The sequence below is a fragment of the Saccoglossus kowalevskii genome, chromosome 2, assembly GCF_978046115.1.
Source record: "Saccoglossus kowalevskii chromosome 2, keSacKowa6.1, whole genome shotgun sequence".
Lineage (NCBI taxonomy): Eukaryota > Metazoa > Hemichordata > Enteropneusta > Harrimaniidae > Saccoglossus > Saccoglossus kowalevskii.
The window spans coordinates 30406751-30427999 of NC_140642.1; the positions used below are offsets into that span (position 1 = coordinate 30406751).

The 21249-nt window shown below is 37.8% G+C and overlaps 1 protein-coding gene across 1 annotated transcript in view; it reads right to left on the minus strand.

Annotated features, from left to right (window-relative positions):
- Window positions 1-21249, minus strand: part of LOC100328999 (ryanodine receptor) — a 145568-nt gene that overhangs the window by 94117 nt on the left and 30202 nt on the right. Inside the window, exons 12-26 of the mRNA XM_085494156.1 lie at window positions 19527-19585; window positions 19094-19191; window positions 18860-18979; window positions 18663-18704; window positions 16758-16879; window positions 15367-15488; window positions 11641-11705; window positions 9880-10015; window positions 9656-9757; window positions 9105-9223; window positions 8474-8607; window positions 6572-6810; window positions 6083-6275; window positions 5650-5860; window positions 5205-5309 (exon numbers count right to left, since the gene is read on the minus strand). Coding sequence (XP_085350282.1) covers window positions 5205-5309; window positions 5650-5860; window positions 6083-6275; window positions 6572-6810; window positions 8474-8607; window positions 9105-9223; window positions 9656-9757; window positions 9880-10015; window positions 11641-11705; window positions 15367-15488; window positions 16758-16879; window positions 18663-18704; window positions 18860-18979; window positions 19094-19191; window positions 19527-19585 — 1867 coding nt within the window. The remainder of the gene's footprint in view (window positions 1-5204; window positions 5310-5649; window positions 5861-6082; window positions 6276-6571; window positions 6811-8473; window positions 8608-9104; window positions 9224-9655; window positions 9758-9879; window positions 10016-11640; window positions 11706-15366; window positions 15489-16757; window positions 16880-18662; window positions 18705-18859; window positions 18980-19093; window positions 19192-19526; window positions 19586-21249) is intronic.

The window sequence follows — 21249 nt, forward strand, 5'->3', positions numbered from 1 at the left end:
CACTGGCTGGCCATCACAATGCCACACTGGTTGGCCATCACAATGCCGCACCGGTTGGCCATCACAATGCCGCACCGGTTGGCCATCACAATGCCACATCGGTTGGCCATCACAATGCAACACTGGCTGGCCATCACAATGCTGCACTGGTTGGCCATCACAATGACACACTGGCTGGCCATCACAATGCCACACTGGTTGGCCATCACAATGCCACACTGGTTGGCCATCACAATGCCGCACCGGTTGACCATCACAATGCCGCACTGGTTGGCCATCACAATGCCACATTGGTTGGCCATCACAATGCCGCACCGGTTGGCCATCACAATGCCGCACCGGTTGGCCAACACAATGCCGCACTGGTTGGCCATCACAATGCCACACTGGCTGGCCATCACAATGCCACACTGGTTGGCCATCACAATGCCACACTGGCTGGCCATCATAATGCCACACTGGCTGGCCATCATAATGCCACACTGGTTGGCCATCATAATGCCACACTGGCTTGCCATCATAATGCCACACTACACTGGCTCGGCGTCACAATGCCACACTGGTTGGCCGTCATAATGCCACACTGGTTGGCCATCATAATGCCACACTGGCTGGCCATCATAATGCCACACTGGCTGGCCATCATAATGCCACACTGGCTGGCCATCATAATGCCACACTGGTTGGCCATCATAATGCCACACTGGCTTGCCATCATAATGCCACACTGGCTCGGCGTCACAATGCCACACTGGTTGGTCGTCATAATGCCACACTGGTTGGCCATCATAATGCCACACTGGTTGGCCATCATAATGCCACACTGGCTGGCCATCATAATGCCACACTGGCTGGCCATCATAATGCCACACTGGTTGGCCATCATAATGCCACACTGGCTCGCCATCATAATGCCACACTGGCTCGCCATCATAATGCCACACTGGCTCGCCATCACAATGCCACACTGGTTGGCCATCACAATGCCACACTGGTTGGCCATCACAATACCACACTGGTTGGCCATCACAATGCCACACTGTTGGTCATCATAATGCCACACTGGCTGGCCATCATAATGCCACACTGGTTGGCCATCACAATGTCACACTGGTTGGCCATCATAATGCCACACTGGCTGGCCATCATAATGCCACACTGGTTGGCCATCATAATGCCACACTGGCTTGCCATCATAATGCCACACTGGCTCGGCGTCACAATGCCACACTGGTTGGTCGTCATAATGCCACACTGGTTGGCCATCATAATGCCACACTGGCTGGCCATCATAATGCCACACTGGCTGGCCATCATAATGCCACACTGGCTGGCCATCATAATGCCACACTGGTTGGCCATCATAATGCCACACTGGCTCGCCATCATAATGCCACACTGGCTCGCCATCACAATGCCACACTGGTTGGCCATCACAATGCCACACTGGTTGGCCATCACAATACCACACTGGTTGGCCATCACAATGCCACACTGGTTGGTCATCATAATGCCACACTGGCTGGCCATCATAATGCCACACTGGTTGGCCATCACAATGCCGCAACGGTTGGCCATCACAATGCCGCACCGGTTGGCCCTCACAATGCCGCACCGGTTGGCCATCACAATGCCGCACCGGTTGGCCCTCACAATGCCGCACCGGTTGGTCATCACAATTTCGCACCGGTTGGCCATCACAATTCCGCACCGGTTGGCCATCACAATGTCGCACCGGTTGGCCATCACAATGCCGCACCGGTTGGCCATCACAATGCCGCACCGGTTGGCCATCACAATGCCGCACCGGTTGGCCCTCACAATGCCGCACCGGTTGGCCCTCACAATTTCGCACCGGTTGGCCATCACAATGCCGCACCGGTTGGCCATCACAATGCCGCACCGGTTGGCCATCACAATGCCGCACCGGTTGGCCATCACAATGCCGCACCGGTTAGCCATCACAATGCCGCACCGGTTGGCCATCACAATTCCGCACCGGTTGGCCATCACAATGCCGCACCGGTTGGCCATCACAATGTCGCACCGGTTGGCCATCACAATGCCGCACCGGTTGGCCCTTACAATGCCGCACCGGTTGGCCATCACAATTTCGCACCGGTTGGCCATCACAATGCCGCACCGGTTGGCCATCACAATGTCGCACCGGTTGGCCATCACAATGCCGCACCAGTTGGCCCTTACAATGCCGCACCGGTTGGTCATCACAATTTCGCACCAGTTGGCCATCACAATTCCGCACCGGTTGGCCATCACAATTTCGCACCGGTTGGCCATCACAATTTCGTACCGGTTGGCCATCACAATTTCGTACCGGTTGGCCATCACAATTTCATACCGGTTGGCCATCACAATTCCGCACCGGTTGGCCATCGCAATGCCGCACCGGTTGGCCATCGCAATGTCGCACCGGTTGGCCATCACAATTTCGCACCGGTTGGCCATCACAATGCCGCACCGGTTGGCCATCACAATGCCGCACCGGTTGGCCATCACAATGCCGCATCCGTTGGCCATCACAATGCCGCACCGGTTGGCCATCACAATGCCGCACCGGTTGGCCATCACAATAACGCACTGGCTGGCCATCACAATGCCACACAGGTTGGCCATCACAATGCCGCACCGGTTGGCCATCACAATGCCGCACCGGTTGGCCATCACAATGCCGCACCGGTTGGCCATCACAATGCCGCATCGGTTGGCCATCACAATGCCGCATCGGTTGGCCATCACAATGCCGCACCGGTTGGCCATCACAATGCCGCACCGGTTGGCCATCACAATGCCGCACCGGTTGGCCATCACAATGCCACACCGGCTGGCCATCACAATGCCACACCGGTTGGCCATCACAATGCCACACTGGTTGGCCATCACAATGCCACACTGGTTGGCCATCACAATGCCGCACCGGTTGGCCATCACAATGCCGCATCGGTTGGCCATCACAATGCAACACTGGCTGGCCATCACAATGCCGCACTGGTTGGCCATCACAATGACACACTGGCTGGCCATCACAATGCCACACTGGTTGGCCATCACAATGCCACACTGGTTGGCCATCACAATGCCACACCGGTTGGCCATCACAATGCCGCACTGGTTGGCCATCACAATGCCGCACTGGTTGGCCATCATAATGCCACACCGGTTGGCCATCACAATGCCACACTGGCTTGCCATCATAATGCCACACTGGCTCGGCGTCACAATGCCACACTGGTTGGCCGTCATAATGCCACACTGGTTGGCCATCATAATGCCACACTGGCTGGCCATCATAATGCCACACTGGCTGGCCATCATAATGCCACACTGGCTGGCCATCATAATGCCACACTGGCTGGCCATCATAATGCCACACTGGTTGGCCATCATAATGCCACACTGGCTTGCCATCATAATGCCACACTGGCTCGGCGTCACAATGCCACACTGGTTGGCCGTCATAATGCCACACTGGTTGGCCATCATAATGCCACACTGGCTTGCCATCATAATGCCACACTGGCTCGGCGTCACAATGCCACACTGGTTGGCCGTCACAATGCCACACTGGTTGGCCATCACAATACCACACTGGTTGGCCATCACAATGCCACACTGGTTGGTCATCATAATGCCACACCGGTTGGCCATCACAATGCCGCACCGGTTGGCCATCACAATGCCGCATCGGTTGGCCATCACAATGCCACATCGGTTGGCCATCACAATGCCGCACCGGTTGGCCATCACAATGCCGCACCGGTTGGCCATCACAATGCCGCACCGGTTGGCCATCACAATGCCACACTGGCTGGCCATCACAATGCCACACTGGTTGGCCATCACAATGCCACACTGGTTGGCCATCACAATGCCGCACCGATTGGCCATCACAATGCCGCACCGGTTGGCCATCACAATGCCGCACCGGTTGGCCATCACAATGCCACATCGGTTGGCCATCACAATGCAACACTGGCTGGCCATCACAATGCTGCACTGGTTGGCCATCACAATGACACACTGGCTGGCCATCACAATGCCACACTGGTTGGCCATCACAATGCCACACTGGTTGGCCATCACAATGCCGCACCGGTTGGCCATCACAATGCCGCACTGGTTGGCCATCACAATGCCACATTGGTTGGCCATCACAATGCCGCACCGGTTGGCCATCACAATGCCGCACCGGTTGGCCAACACAATGCCGCACTGGTTGGCCATCACAATGCCACACTGGCTGGCCATCACAATGCCACACTGGTTGGCCATCACAATGCCACACTGGCTGGCCATCATAATGCCACACTGGCTGGCCATCATAATGCCACACTGGTTGGCCATCATAATGCCACACTGGCTTGCCATCATAATGCCACACTACACTGGCTCGGCGTCACAATGCCACACTGGTTGGCCGTCATAATGCCACACTGGTTGGCCATCATAATGCCACACTGGCTGGCCATCATAATGCCACACTGGCTGGCCATCATAATGCCACACTGGCTGGCCATCATAATGCCACACTGGTTGGCCATCATAATGCCACACTGGCTTGCCATCATAATGCCACACTGGCTCGGCGTCACAATGCCACACTGGTTGGTCGTCATAATGCCACACTGGTTGGCCATCATAATGCCACACTGGCTGGCCATCATAATGCCACACTGGCTGGCCATCATAATGCCACACTGGCTGGCCATCATAATGCCACACTGGTTGGCCATCATAATGCCACACTGGCTCGCCATCATAATGCCACACTGGCTCGCCATCACAATGCCACACTGGTTGGCCATCACAATGCCACACTGGTTGGCCATCACAATACCACACTGGTTGGCCATCACAATGCCACACTGGTTGGTCATCATAATGCCACACTGGCTGGCCATCATAATGCCACACTGGTTGGCCATCACAATGTCACACTGGTTGGCCATCACAATGCCACACTGGTTGGCCATCACAATGCCACACTGGTTGGCCATCACAATGCCACACTGGTTGGTCATCATAATGCCACATTGGCTGGCCATCACAATGCCGCACTGATTGGCCATCACAATGCCACACCGGTTGGCCATCACAATGCCGCACTGGCTGGCCATCACAATGCCGCACTGGCTGGCCATCATAAACCATAAACAGAATACAAAGTATTTGCTATATCAACTTACAGGGCCATATGTCCACCCAGCTTCAATCTTATTCATACACCATAACTCATGGATATTTTCAGCCAATTTATCACGAAGTCCTTCAATATAATGTGGGATTGTAATCTAAAGAAGACAAGAAACAATCGTTGTTGGCAAAGTACAATGTACCTTTAAATTATTGCACACTGTTGAAGTAAACTCAGCACAAAATGCTTCTCCTATCTCCCATTATGTCGTCCTCTCCTGTTCAGTACCTTCCAGTCAGTTTTATACACTTTCAATTTAAATTCACAGATAGCAATAGAGCAATAACAAGAAAAAAATGTCCACTTAATTAGACAAATTATACTCCGGTTATACAATCATGTGCAGTGCTAAAATATCTCTTTGATAATATATCATACTCGTTTTTATAGATTCACTAATCGGAGAAGATTGACCAGATGAAATGACTCATACTCACATTACTTGTATCAACAGGTTTAGGGATGAATGTTGAGTGTTCTCTCCAATCAGCAGGTCCAGCCAGTAAATTGTCTTGTAAGTTACCAAAATTGAAACACTGTTGTATGTGTAGATCATCTTTGGGCATCAAAGATTCAAATACAGAAGCAAATCCCTTTGGTGCTGTGTACTTAAATCTTCCATGTTTTCCCCCAAGAATGAAACGGCAGCTAGAGAAATTGAAATAAATATACATGTACATGAACAGTAGCTATTGTCAGTGCAGTTGTCAAAAAAGGCAGAATAAGAAAATACTTTTATTATTCTAAAATGATCAGATGACTATTTCAAATAATCATTTTTTAAGTATGGATCATTTTTATCTCATACCTGATGAGTTATTTGTCACATGTCATATTAAATAAATGATTATAATAATTTAATAATCGTACCTGACTTTTGCTGACATACTAATGACAGGATAGAATAAGCCATCTAAATTGAAACTCTCAAATGCTGCTTTAACAGGATTTCCATTAACATGGAACAGCATTCTGGGTACACTAAGATCCAGACAACATCCAATGATATCCCCTTTAGTTAGTTTATGGCAACCATTCCATGGTGCAGATTTGGCAACTCCACCTGAAAAGATCACATCATAATATACACACATGTAGTATCATATCTGCTATGCTGCATGATTTTTTTTTTATCTACGTTCACATTTGAATACATTGCAATACAAATTAATATAGCATGTATAAATTAGAATGCACCAATTAAATTTTAATGAAGTATATATTGACTTACTTGAATGCATACACATTATGTACGATTTTGAATTCATACATTCAATTTCAGTTCTGTATTTAAATTTACATTTTTATCAATCAGTTTTACATAGAAATTCTTCAATTCTACAAAAATCAGGTACGTACCAGCCCACATATGTAAACCATCAAATCCATAAGAGTAAAGACAATCACCAACAGATACACTATGCCACCCCTCTCCACCTCGTGGATAGGGTCGAAATCCTTCAGTTGTTGCCCAACCAACTCGTAAGAAAGCAGCTCTTGGTGCTGGGTGTTCTAAGGCATCAACAGCTACTTCAAAATACCATTTCTTGTACATTGCGGCACCTTCACTCAAACCAATGAACACATTTGGTCTCACACTTAAATAAATAAAGAACACATTTTAATTGCTACATAAGTAGAGAGTGTGGCACATCCTTAGCTGTTTATTCTACTCACTATTATATGTTAAACAGCACAAATTGAAAATAAGGCTTGAAGATCATAATTTTTTTCACCAACATTTTGATTTGTTATACTTTCATGAATTTTTCTGAAACTTTTTCTTTTGAACCAAATTTTCACTGCTGTAAAAAGTTGTCCTCATAACTGCCATTCAAATCAAATCACAAAAATTCATAGTAGTAAAAATTGAAGTATTTACAGTACTGCAGGAACTAAATATCATTGTGGAAAGCATAAAATGTAATGAAACAAGCAGCCTGTCAGCTGAGATAGCTCCGCTGTTAGCAATGCACATTGCAATCAAAGAACAGAAGATATCATTAGAAAATGAACAATATGTATAGTATCAAAGCAACAGGACTTCAAAAATATCACTTTTCACCAAAAATAATCATCAAAATTAGATAATTTATTGAAGATATCACCACGAAATTAACAAATCTGAAAGAGGTCCACATGTAGTACCTATACATGTATATGTAATATAAAAGCAATCGGACTTGCGGTTTTTAATAAAAAGTCAAAAATATCACTTTTTACCAAAAATTAAAAAAATATTCACTAAAATTAGAGAATAAAAGATATCATCACAAAATGAACAAATCTGAGAGAGGACCACATGTAGTACCTATATATGTAGTATCAAAGCAATTGAACTTGCGGTTTTTAACAAGAAGTCGAAAATATCACTCTTTACCAAAAATGACAAAAATATTCACCAAAATTAGAGAATTAAAGATATCATTACAAAATGAACAAATCTGAGAGAGGTCTACATGTAGTACCTACATATGTAATATCAAAAAGCAATTGGACTTGTGGTTTTTAACAAGAAGTCGAAAATATCACTTTTTACCAAAAATGACAAAAAAATTTAAACCAAAATTAGAGAATTGAAGATATCATTACAAAATAAACAAATCTGAGAGAGATCCACATGTAGTACCTATATATGTAATATCAAAGCAACTGGACTTGGGGTTTTTAACAAGAAGTTGAAAATATCACTTTTTATCAAAAATGACAAAAATATTCACCAAAATTAGAGAATTGAAGATATCATTACAAAATGAACAAATCTGAGAAAGATCCACATGTAGTACCTATATATGTAATATCAAAGCAATTGGACTTGCGGTTTTTAACAAAAAGTCGAAAATAACACTTTTTACCAAAAATGACAAAAATATTCACCAAAATTAGAGAATTGAAGATATCAACATGAAATGAACAAACCTAAGAGAGGTCTACCCAAGGTACATATATACCAAGTATCAAAGCATTTAGGCTTGTAGTTTTCAAGATGAAGTCGAAGAAGTAAAACATTGACACGGACGACGGATGCTGACGGACAATCACTCATATGATAAGCTCCACTCGACAAAGTCGACAGCGGAGCTAATAAAGAGGTTTGTCAAACAGGTTGTATCACTGCATCCATTAACCTAATGTGCTTAGTAGGCTAAAATCTGTCTGTATAATGAAATTACTTGGAGGTTTGATTGATGCAGGATCAACAATCACACCACTCATATCCCACCCTCAAGGGATTGCTTAAAGACAGGAAATGAGACCAACCTAATGATTTCATCTACTAAAGACGTCTGTAGTAAGATATCTCTGCTTGGTAGTAAATTGTCACAGATGAGATTCTGGTTGGCACGCACGGCAATTCCATTACCGACACACAGTGAACACAACACTTCAAGTACCTGTAGAGCATAATCACAATAACATTTCATTATTTGAAAGCTGAATGCATCTAAAACAGTGGATCTATAAGTTTATTTAACCCAGTTTGTTTCTATGTAAAAAGAAAAAGAAATTAATACAAATCTTTAAATTTTGGTTTGTATAAGCCTAATGAAACCTTCTGTTCCTGCCTCTGAAATACACATTATTTTATTCCCAATGGCTAAATCTTTGTTCGAAAGTGTTCATATGATAGGATTTCTCCACTGAAGATACACCAAGCAAGGCATATATATTTTCCTAAGATTGTCCATGAATAGCTTTTCCTTTTTCTTTTATAATACAGGTTAGATGTTATTTAAAATATGATCAAAAATCATTAAAAATACTTGTGCCACACATGTCCCTGTCAATTCAAACAGACTCTAAATAGCAAACATTACTTGAGGTTTTGAAAAACTGAAAGACAAAATCAGAATGCACAAAGAGCATGCTCCTCCATATGATTCTTGCCTACCTTAGGATCTCTACCATGTTTTTCTAATTGTGATATCATTGATCTAATGTGTTGTTCCTTCACCATATTCAGTGCTTCTGGACTGTCAGTCAGAACACAGTGTAGAACATCCAATACACCTGTCAATAAACAACAACAAAGTACATAGTCAACACAATTTTGTCGAGAACACTTATAATTGCGTTTTTTTTTTTTTTTTTAATAAAAGTATACAGCATCTATATTTTAATATGAATCTGGTTATATAATTAACAGACATATTATTAATTTTTTCTTGTGTTGAAAAAAATGTCATACTTTTTGACAGGGATGTCAAAATATTTACATGTATTAGTTTTGTGTGAAAGGTACTGCTTTTAACGTAGGCTACAACATGAATTTGAATAATAATGCTTTGAGAACCCACATTTACTTGTCAATTGTTTTTGTATTCTTTCCAATTCTTTTGTATTGTATTTTTTTGTACTTTGATCAAGACATATGCCCATTTCATCCAAAATTATGGGGAAAAAGTTATGCATAAATACATTGTATGCCAAATGTACACTCACCTGTGGATGCCTGTTGACTTTCAAGTCTTTGAATCAACCAATCTAGTCTTAAAGACTGTGCAAACTGAGCGCAATTGGCATGGTTCTTACGGATCATAGCAGCTGTAAAAATGTATATAATTCTTTATATTTTACAGAAAGTTTTTCATTGAATGAATGACAAATGATACTAAAATTCACAGTCAATATTACTGAATGACCCAACAACAAAGAATCGTTCTTACCAACAAGAACATAGAGGGAATTTAAAATGTTTTCAAAATCTTGTCCAGCTTCTTCTCCTGCCCAGGCAGCAAAATCACGACCACTCTTGTAGAAACTCAGTTTATCAATAGTTTCCAACACCAGTACTATCATACCCTGTGTAATACCAGAAGATCAATCTCATCAACTTAAAAAGACTGCAAACACAGTGCTATAATAAACATTGTATTTAAGGTAGAAGCCTAATCATAATTTTTGACAAAATTCATTGGTTTATTATGTACAATTATGAAGTTAATGTCCCATGGTACAATGAAATAGCATTATTTTGTGTGTTACAGTTAAGATTTTTGAGAAACATGTCCTAATATTTCTTGAAAATTACTATTTTTAGAACAATTCCATAGAACACAATGTTAAAGAAAAATTGCATTTTTTTGACACTTTTTAAAACCAAGATTTTTTAAATAATTCAGAACAACAAAGGTACTCCTTTATTAACAATATATGATTTTTTCAGCCTACGTCACCGGGCTAGATTTTGAGATATTGCATAATATGTCTGCTATAAGAACCTATGGTAAAAGCACTATAAAAGTGCGAAAATAGGCGCCTTCCACTAAAATACAACCATCAATTTCTCAGAAACAAGACTGGTGACCTCCAACTTTTTTAAGTCAATATCCTTATATTGCCTTGGAGTACAGTTTATTGCAAAATGAATAAATTCTGGGTATTTTAATTAATGAGTAGGCTTCTACCTTAAAACCATTTCATTTTTACTGCAAGAGATTTATACACTGTGCCTCTGTGCCTTAACATTTTCACCACCAGACTTTCTTGTCCAAATTTTTCAGCAATTTTTTCTTATATTTTTCAATATTTTCAGAACACTAATTTTAGAGCCAACAGACAAAATTCGTGTCAATTTTCACTTTTACTCCAAAAAATTGGCTGTTTTTGTTCCAATCTTCTAAAGGAAAGTGCAGACTATAAACAGGACTATTTTGTGAATTTGCAATGAAAAGATGTAACTGATGGTGAAAAGGTTAACGAACCGAGTGAAATTATGACTGCCATAAAGTTTTGCAATTGTCATTGACTTGAAATATTCTCAATATTTGTCTTTCATGAAATGGAAACAATTCACAGTTGCTAAAGGCCACCTACACACTTCAGACATTAAGTTCATAGGAATAAAACTTTTCCAAATTCGTAACTATATTGCTATTCCTTTACATACATTTTGTATTCTCAGAAAAAATAGCAGTGCTGTGGCTAATTAGCATAATAATATAATATGTTAATCTCTAATGTATTCTTTGTTATATATATTAAGCTTTATTGTTTAACTCAAACTTGAGAGTAGAAGTTCCTTACTTTTTATTGCTCTGAGGAAAAATCCTGTCTTAGGAATGAGCACACTTTTAAAATCAATGTACATGTATATAAACAGGAATTGAACAAATAGATCCAGTTACTTTAGAATGAATCATCACACAAGTTCAGATAAACAATTGGATGCACTAGACACATGCTTATAAATACACATTTTCATTTAGTATTTATTTCCACTATTTTTGTTTAAGTGATGAATAAGTTTAAATAAAATCCAGTGAAAATACTGTTTTTCCAATATTTTTCATTTATAACTCATCAAAAAACAGTGAAAATAAACTTTATAAAAAAGTCCAACTAAAATAAAGTATTTTACAGTATACAGTACGAGTACGGTACATGCCGATGGCAACAAAAGAGACAATTAGTAGTGCTGGATTTACCTCTTCATTAAAGAGATCTTGTCGATTTCGTAGTGCCCTCAAGGCTTTCTGCTTTTCTTCATGTTCTGAAAGTGACAACACATAGTCAGTAAAAAACAGAAACAAACCATTATTATAAACTATTATAAACCTTATATCACGTATAGATTAGTTACTAATTATAAACTATAGAACTAGAAAGTAATATATTAATAGCATATGTGATTACAAAATTTACCTGTTAAAAGGTTTGCATAACTAGGTTCAGCGAGTGTGGTGTACATAAAATACATTTGTTTGGCTAAGCTCTACTAGAGATGCGCTTCTAAAAATACATGTTTATTTCAAGAATTTTGGAAGATTTGATTATGGTAGAGGAGCTAATGCATGAAAGGTATCAAAATATTTATCCATAGACTCTACAGAAGATATATATAAACATATATAGACTATGGTTCATCTTAACTGTGATGAGCTTTTATAGGGGCAACTCATCTCACATACATCTTACTGCAAATTTACAATGTTTTCAAGAGACAGTAGTGTGAATATTGTAAACAACGTAAAACAACAGTGTCTCATAATTCCCTGTTAAATTTAAAGATTTCAAGGAAGATGTTAATGTTCTGAACACAATGAGTCAAGTAAATTCATATTTTATTTCTCTTGGTAATTCATTAATTCAGAAAGAGTAAAACCTGCCACAATCATTTTATAAGGACATAAGATGGAGATACTGTGAGTAAGCTGTTACAATTTCATCACCTTTTTTCACAACTTAAATTTGTGTGAGTTCAGAGATTAAATTTGATTGATTTCACAGAAATTAAATTTGAGTGATATTACAAACTAGGTAAATTTGAAGGAGTTCAGAGACTAAATTTGAATCAGTTTACATAGAACAAATAAGAGTTAGTTCACAGAGACTAAATTTGAATGAGGTCACAGACTGAATTTGGGGAAGGTCACAGGGAGTAAATTTGAATGAGTTCACAGAGACTATTAAATTGGAATCAGTTCACAGAGAACAAATAAGAGTGAGTTCACACACTAAATTGAGTGAGTTCACAGAGACGAAATTTGAATCAGTTTACATAAAAACAAACATAAGCAAGTTCACAAACTAAATTCGAATGAATTCACAGAGAGTAAATTTGAGTGAATTCACAGAGAGTAAATTTGAGTGAATTCACAAAGAGTAAATTTGAATGAATTCACAGAGAGTAAATTTGAGTGAATTCACAGAGAGTAAATTTGAGTGAATTCACAGAGAGTAAATTTGAGTGAATTCACAGAGAGTAAATTTGAGTGAATTCACAGAGAGTAAATTTGAGTGAATTCACAGAGAGTAAATTTGAGTGAATTCACAGAGAGTAAATTTGAATGAATTCACAGAGAGTAAATTTGAGTGAATTCACAGAGAGTAAATTTGAGTGAATTTACAGAGAGTAAATAAAAGTTCACAGACACTAAATTTAAATGAGTTCACAAATACTTCATTAATTCATGAAAGTCACTGTAACATTCTGTATAAACACCCAGAGGTATGTAAATGTGTCGAAATGGACATAGTGCGAGTGGTTAGTGCTAGTAGCACTAATCCGAAAAACTACTAGATCTAGTGCTAAAATGGCACTAGATCTAGTGCTAAAATGGCACTAGATCTAGTGCAAAAACGGCACTAGATCTAGTGCTAAAATGTACATAGTGCGAGTGGCATTGATATTGCGTTGTCAACGACGTCAAGACATCCCATGATTCTCTGAAAATAAATTAATATTTACGTAAAATTGTTGTATCTTTCATTCATTGGAAATGTGCTACAGTGGGAAAATTGAGAATGTCATTGTCCACGTTTGTCGTAATACTAATAGACCTTTGGAACAACGCGATCGGCCGGGAAACTAGCTGAAACAGTGAAACTGCAGGTCGAACTGCGCAATTTTTACAAATTCTGAATAGATATACTGTATGAAATGGTATTGTGGGGAAGTCCCGGGTCCCAGTAAAGCTTGGTGGGTTGTGCGTGTACTGCGATTTTCACGCAATCCTGTTGTTACATTGTATCATGGAGGAACTAACGGAATATGATGTAACCTCGCCGATTTTTTAATTTTTTAACGTGATCATATTATGTATGTCTAGACACTTTCTCTGCAATAATATTTTTTAGAAGCCCTTAGGATTTTTTGTTGTAGACTCTCGAAATCTTGTTCTTGTTACAGTTGCTAATAATTAAAACATGTGAAGTAACAAGTTCATCTGTTGAATTTCCGGTTGTGAAATACGTATTTTAACCCTCACAGCTAAACAAACCCAGTGTATGGTCGCGTTAAAAAAATGGGAGCAAGAAATCGTCCAGGGCGATTTTTCGGCAGTTTTTAAATTTATTTTTTAAAATATTTTGTCATAATTTATCGGACATTTCAATCGTTCCTGACGCCTAAATCAGTCTATTTAAGTTTTTATTCAAGAGCGTGTTTATTTTGACTAGCGTCAGCTCCGTTTGGACAAAGAGCTGTTATCACTGTAAACAATGTGAAATTATTCTTCTTATGCTAAGTTCATCTTTAAAAACAACTATTTTTTTATTTTAAAAAAAATCATGCCATTTTCCCATCAAAATCCAAGCCAAAAGAGCGTACTACAACATCGTCAAATCTCTTCCGCGTTGCGTTCAATAACATTAACATATTTAAATGAGCTATGGTGATTTGAACGCGTTGGCATCGTCCAGCATTTTGATTGGTTAATTTGCGATTTGACCTATTAGTTCAACTCATGCAAGAGAAGCGCATAGCGGATACCCTACCGCATCGAGCGTTTATATCATTTGCTTACGATGAAACTAAGTTGAATTTTATTTGAATTTCATAAAAATTATCAAATTTTTTTTTTTTTGCGTTATTATAATCACTACTGACTAATAATCAACGTTTGTGAAATGTAGCATGTCCGGATTGAGCATCTGTGATCGCTTGCCGGGATTGTTAATGCAGTTGTGTTCGTTTTTATTAGAAACGTCGTTTAAAATATACTTTTGTTACCAATAAAATAAAAACAAATGTATTTGAAAAATGACACTGGGCGACACTTTAATGACATTTCAGGTGGTCTACTTTTTAATTCAGCAATAATTATTAATTATTGTTAATTCTGCAATAGTTTCTTTCGTCTTGGGTGGCCCAACTCACGGCGTAGAAAGTCTGTGTAGTTGGATACAATGAAAATGTCCCCCCAAAATATTTGATAATTATTTTTTTAAATTTTGAACCCCAAATAAGCGCACATCAGCCGTGAAATCCCCAGGGCGATTTTTCGGATGGGCGAATTTACGGCAGAATCCGGTATTATATAAAGAAAGTATTATTATGGACATCTCACGCATATTGCCAATGTTTTATACTGTTTGCAGTTTGCATATGAAAGTGGTTGTTGATGCCCCTCCTATTATTCGACGTTGTTGACAATGCGATAACAATGCCACTCGCACTGTGCACATTTTAGCACTAGATCTAGTGCCATTTTAGCGCTAGATCTAGTGCCATTTTAGCACTAGATCTAGTACTTTTTCGGATTAGTGCTACTAGCACTAACCACTCGCACTACGCCCATTTCGACACATTTACATACATGACACCCAGGGAAATTTTAACAAAATTTGTCTGCCTTGTTTTTAGCTGAATTTAAAGCAGTTAACATTATTAACGTATCTGAATTGTGTCAACTCAATTAAAACATACCAACCTGTGTTTTCATGTGGTTCAGCAAAGTATTCAATAAGATCTTCTAAACATTTCAGTACTTCACTGAGTGAACAATTAGCCCACTCCTCGCTGTCTCTCTCTGTTCTCAGAGCATCAAGTGCACTGAAATAGCAGCAAATCACTTTATTAATACACATATCAGTTTTTGAAGTCTTACATATAAATGCTTGAACACAAATTCACCATTTACAATTTATAAGTCGTGAGATTTCTGCAATAAGACGTTTTTTTAAAAACATAGTGTAACTAATGAAATATTATAATGAGACATATCCTAAATAATACAATAATAACTTGCTTAGATTACAACTACAGTTTTGCAGGAATTCAATAAAATCTGATTTTTAAATGAAAAAAGCATGACTTTGATTAAATTAAAAAAAAATGATCCAGTATACATTAAATGGAACGTTTGGTTTATGTATGCTTTTCAGAGTAAATACAAGTATTAATATAAGTGTACATGCATCATTATGCACAGGATACAAAGGCCACCCACAATTTAGTCAATTAATTAATGTACAAGTGACAACCAATAACAGAGCTGACATATCTTGTTTTCAAGCTATTAACCTGCAATGCCGTTAGATGAATTTAGTGTGATCGCCCCGGCGCAAGGTAATAAATTTACATTTGAAATACTGTTTCAATGAAATGTTTCCCACTATTTATTCTAGGCAAGAACTGACCTCCTGAGGTGTGGAAGATTACACAGATTTATATCAATTCTCGCTAAATAATACGTGAGGTCATTAGTACCTTGACAACTAGCAACAAAATCCTTGATTTATTTTTGAAGGTTTTTTAGCAAAATGGATGATGTTTGTTATTCTCCAGGAAGTGAGTTAAATTTAGTCAGTTTTATTTCAGTACTGATTTAACACTGAATATTTATTATTGTCATGATCTTGGCTTTGAGTGTGCATTTTATAAAGCAGTTTGAATGAGTAATAATGATCCATCAGCAATCACATTCACAATATTATGAAATGCATCAAATGAAAGGTGATGAAAATAAAGAAACAGGCAGAAGATAGTGGTGAAACTACATGTAAAGGGGCTTGTGAATTCAGATAATTGGGAAATCGACACACTGATCCATGAGTGGTGAAAATACTGAATAATCTAAACGCCCTCAAGAGATAGGTTTGGAAGATGATGTTAATGGAGGATCCCACCCCATGCATTTCCCATTAATTTTTAATAATATAAGAACCAATAATTCATGATAATTAATACAATTTTCATGAATTTGATAATTCTTAATATATCTCAACTTGGTAATATAATATAAGTCTTAAACTAACAAACATCTTGACAAATATCAGCAATATAATTTAGTGAATGTATATTTAAATATAGACGCCATACCCAATAAATCTATGAAATATAGAAGCAGTCTTCCTGATAACTCTTGCTGATCGAGATTCTTCTTCTCTGGCTCTAGCAACTGAAAAACCATCATCCATGTGACCTTCTGAATGCATTACCACCTAGTAGAAAAATAAACAAACTATGAGACAGTGTTCAATTGACACGTTATATTCATTGTGGTTCATGTTAATTTTTATGTACTGGATAGTGGTTGATTATGTAATGGTTCATGTATATTATATGTTGTTTATGTGTATTCATGTAATGGTTCATGTTTATTCATGCAACAGTTCATGTTTACTATATGTTGTTTTATGTTTATTCATGTAATGGTTCATGTTTATTGTATGTTGTTTATGTTTATTCATGTAATGGTTCATGTATATTATATGTTGTTTTATGTTTATTCATGTAATGACTCAGGTTTATTATATGTTGTTTTATGTTTATTCATGTAATGACTCATGTTTATTATATGTTGTTTATGTTTATTCATGTAATGGTTCATGTTTATTATATGTTGTTTATGTTTATTCGTGTAATGGTTCATGTTTATTATATGTTGTTTTATGTTTATTCATGCAATAGTTCATGTTTATTATATGTTGTTTATGTTTATTCATGTAATGGTTCATGTTCATTCATGTAATGGTCCATGTTTATTATATGTTGTTTTATGTTTATTCATGTGATGGTTCATGTTAATTATATGTTGTTTATGTTTATTCATGTAATGGTTCATGTTTATTATGTTTATTATGTTGTTTTATGTTTTTTTCATGCAATAGTTCATGTTTATTATATGTTGTTTATGTTTATTCATGTAATGGTTCATGTTCATTCGTGTAATGGTCCATGTTTATTATATGTTGTTTATGTTTATTCATGTAATGGTTCATGTTTATTATGTTGTTTTATGTTTATTCATGCAATAGTTCATGTTTATTATATGTCGTTTATGTTTATTCATGTAATGGTTCATGTTCATCCATGTAATGGTTCATGTTTATTATATGTTGTTTTATGTTTATTCGTGTAATGATTCAAGTTCATTCATGTAATGTTTCATGTTTATTATATGTTGTTTATGTTTATTCATGTAATGGTTCATGTTTATTATGTTGTTTTATGTTTATTCGTGTAATGGTTCATGTTTATTCATGTAATGGTTCATGTTTATTCATGTAATGGTTCATGTTTATTATATGTTGTTTATGTTTATTCATGTAATGGTTCATTGTTTATTATGTTGTTTTATGTTTATTCATGCAATAGTTCATGTTTATTATATGTTGTTTATGTTTATTCATGTAATGGTTCATGTTCATCCGTGTAATGGTTCATGTTTATTATATGTTGTTTTATGTTTATTCATGTAATGATTCAAGTTCATTCATGTAATGGTTCATGTATATTATATGTTGTTTATGTTCATTCGTGTAATGGTTCATGTTTATTCATGCAACAGTTCATGTTTACTATATAATGGTTCATGTTTAGTATATGTTGTTTTATGTTTATTCATGTAATGGTTCATGTTTATTCATTTATGTAGAAGTTCATGTTTAGTATGCATGTGATTCATGTTTATCATCATGTTATAACATTTTAATTTTGGTGCCAGATTTCAACTTGCCAGGTCATACAATCATCACTGTGACCAGTGGCTACTCAAAAGAGATTTAGCAGAGTAAATCGTTTTTAATAGCAAAAAGACCGTAAATTATTGTAATGTCATTAATAATATTGTTTTTTGTTATACAGTTTGCTGACATGTACATTCCCAAGTGAAAATGGTATGTTTTCCTTGTGACCCTTCTGCACAGGTAGTTTCTCGTCGGAAAGGCACCTTCCTTTATCTCTATCTATTTTTATGTTAAATATCTATAAAGCTATTCTTACCCTTCTTTCTGTAGCTCGTCCTCTTACATTGGATTCTACAGACTGAAAGAAAAAATTGTGGTATCAGCAATAACAGAAGGATAGAATTATTAATTTACCACACATTGAATAATTAGTCACATCAGGAGAATTTCAACTCTTCTACCAAGAACACCACAGAGCTAACATGTTTTTGTTGAATAATGTGATATATTTACCAGATATGAGAGCCAGAGACCAGAACTTGCATGTTGTACAAATACGATTGAGTCTCCATATTTCACATCAGCTTTACCCATGCCTTCATCCTTTTTGTTGTCATACTGTGACTTGTCATCCTGCAATGAAAAATCAGAAATAACTTGCAATTGCAATGAAAATATGACAGTAGTTTAGCAAAACTGATGAATCTTAGGGTGTCCATTGTTTCTAGTTACTATGGTAACACATACCTTTGATATTCTGAGAGTGAAAATACTACAATCTCCCTCCGCCCGAGCCCTTGGTACAATACAAACTTCTTTATCAGGCATTACTGCCATGTATTTTCCTGTGAAATAAATTAAAAAAGCAGCTTTTAATTTTTATCAGCAATATATCAGAAGTCAAGAAACACTAATGGAAAATGTTATTTTTGTATGTTTTTTTCAGCAAATGTCTTGCTACCAAGCAGAGCAGTAGAATTATTAGTCAACTGTAACACACAGTGTACACAATGAATTTTCAGTTTTTTTTTGGCAACTGATATTTGTTTTGTTTTAAATAGATTTCTGCTATTTTTTATTTCAACAGATTTTTACAAGTTTCAGGAGCTGAAAACTTTCATTAGAAAGCAAATCTCTCTTATAACAACTTGGTCCCTAATCTTCACTTGTATAACCTCACCTGATGTCAAATGCCTGAGTCTGCAATGCTGCCCCCAACCTAAGTAACTTCCACACCATCTGAATATATACAGGATATTAAAAACGTTAGTATTATTCCCTGATGAGACAGCTGTTTTTAATCATTTCTTCAAATGAGTTTTTTCATGTAAACACTCATGGACTTTGTTGAAAAATATTTAGCAAATGATCCAGACCTTATCAAAGTTGTCTGCAAAATTAACTGGTAACTTCGTCTTGTAAACATTGCGTGAGTGTTAACGTGCCACGCTAATGAATGCGTCATTAAATCTGAAACACTGTGATTTTGATGATGGAAAATTTACGCTTGAAAGAACAATTGCTAGATTGTCTTTGAAATTGCCGAAAAATTTGATAAGATCTGGAGCAATTGCTAAGCATTTCATAACAAATTAACAAAGACCGCAAATGTGTCAATGTTTATATGAAAAAAATACTTTGCAGAATGATTGAGATGGTTTGTCACTGAGACAGGCAAAGTAGGAATGCTGTGCTGTGATTGGCTAAATGATAGTCAATTATATGAATCATATGAAATATGAACCACCACATACTAAACATGAACCTCTACATAAATAAGAGTTTCAAAGTTTACAAATCTGTGCTATGATTGGCCATGAGGAAATCACCCCACATACTTATTCAGCAGTTTTAGATAAGATGTACAGATATGTGCAGCGATTGGCTATAAGGAAATCACCCCACATAATTATTCAGCAGTTTTATAAGATGTACAGATATGTGCAGTGATTGGCTATAAGGAAATCACCCCCACATAATTATTCAGCAGTTTTAGATAAGATGTACAGATATGTGCAGTGATTGGCCATGAGGAAATCACCCCCACATAATTATTCAGCAGTTTTATAAGATGTACAGATATGTGCAGTTATTGGCTATAAGGAAATCACCCCCACATAATTATTCAGCAGTTTTATAAGATGTACAGATATGTGCAGTGATTGGCTATAAGGAAATCACCCCACATAATTATTCAGCAGTTTTAGATAAGATGTACAGATATGTGCAGTGATTGGCCATGAGGAAATCACCCCCACATAATTATTCAGCAGTTTTATAAGATGTACAGATATGTGCAGTGATTGGCTATAAGGAAATCACCCCACATAATTATTCAGCAGTTTTATAAGATGTACAGATATGTGCTATGATTGGCTATAAGGAAATCACCCCACATAATTATTCAGCAGTTTTCGATAAGATGTTCAATTCTGTGCTTTGATTGGCCATGAGGAAATCATCCCAAACAATTATTCAGAAGTTCTAGATAAGATGTACAGATATGTGCAGTGATTGGCTACAAGGAAATCATATCTTCTCGCTTAGACAGCTGTAATTCATTATTGTCTGGTCTCCCTGTAACTAAGATAAAACCTCTTATTCGTGTACAAAATGCAGCAGCCCGCCTTGTCACTCGTGCTCGAAAATATGACCACATTACAGACATTTTTATTAAACTTCATTGGTTACCAGTTGTACAAAGAATCAATTTCAAATTACTTTTACTAGTGTATAAATCTTTGTATGGTTTTGCCCCAAATTATCTATGTGAATTAATCGAATTTTATGTACCGAGTCGTAGTTTAAGATCTGAATCGAAGTTTCTTATTAAAACTCGTCAGATGTGTAGTAAAAAGTCCAAGGTGTTATACAAAGACCGTGCTTTTGAAAATTTAGGTCCT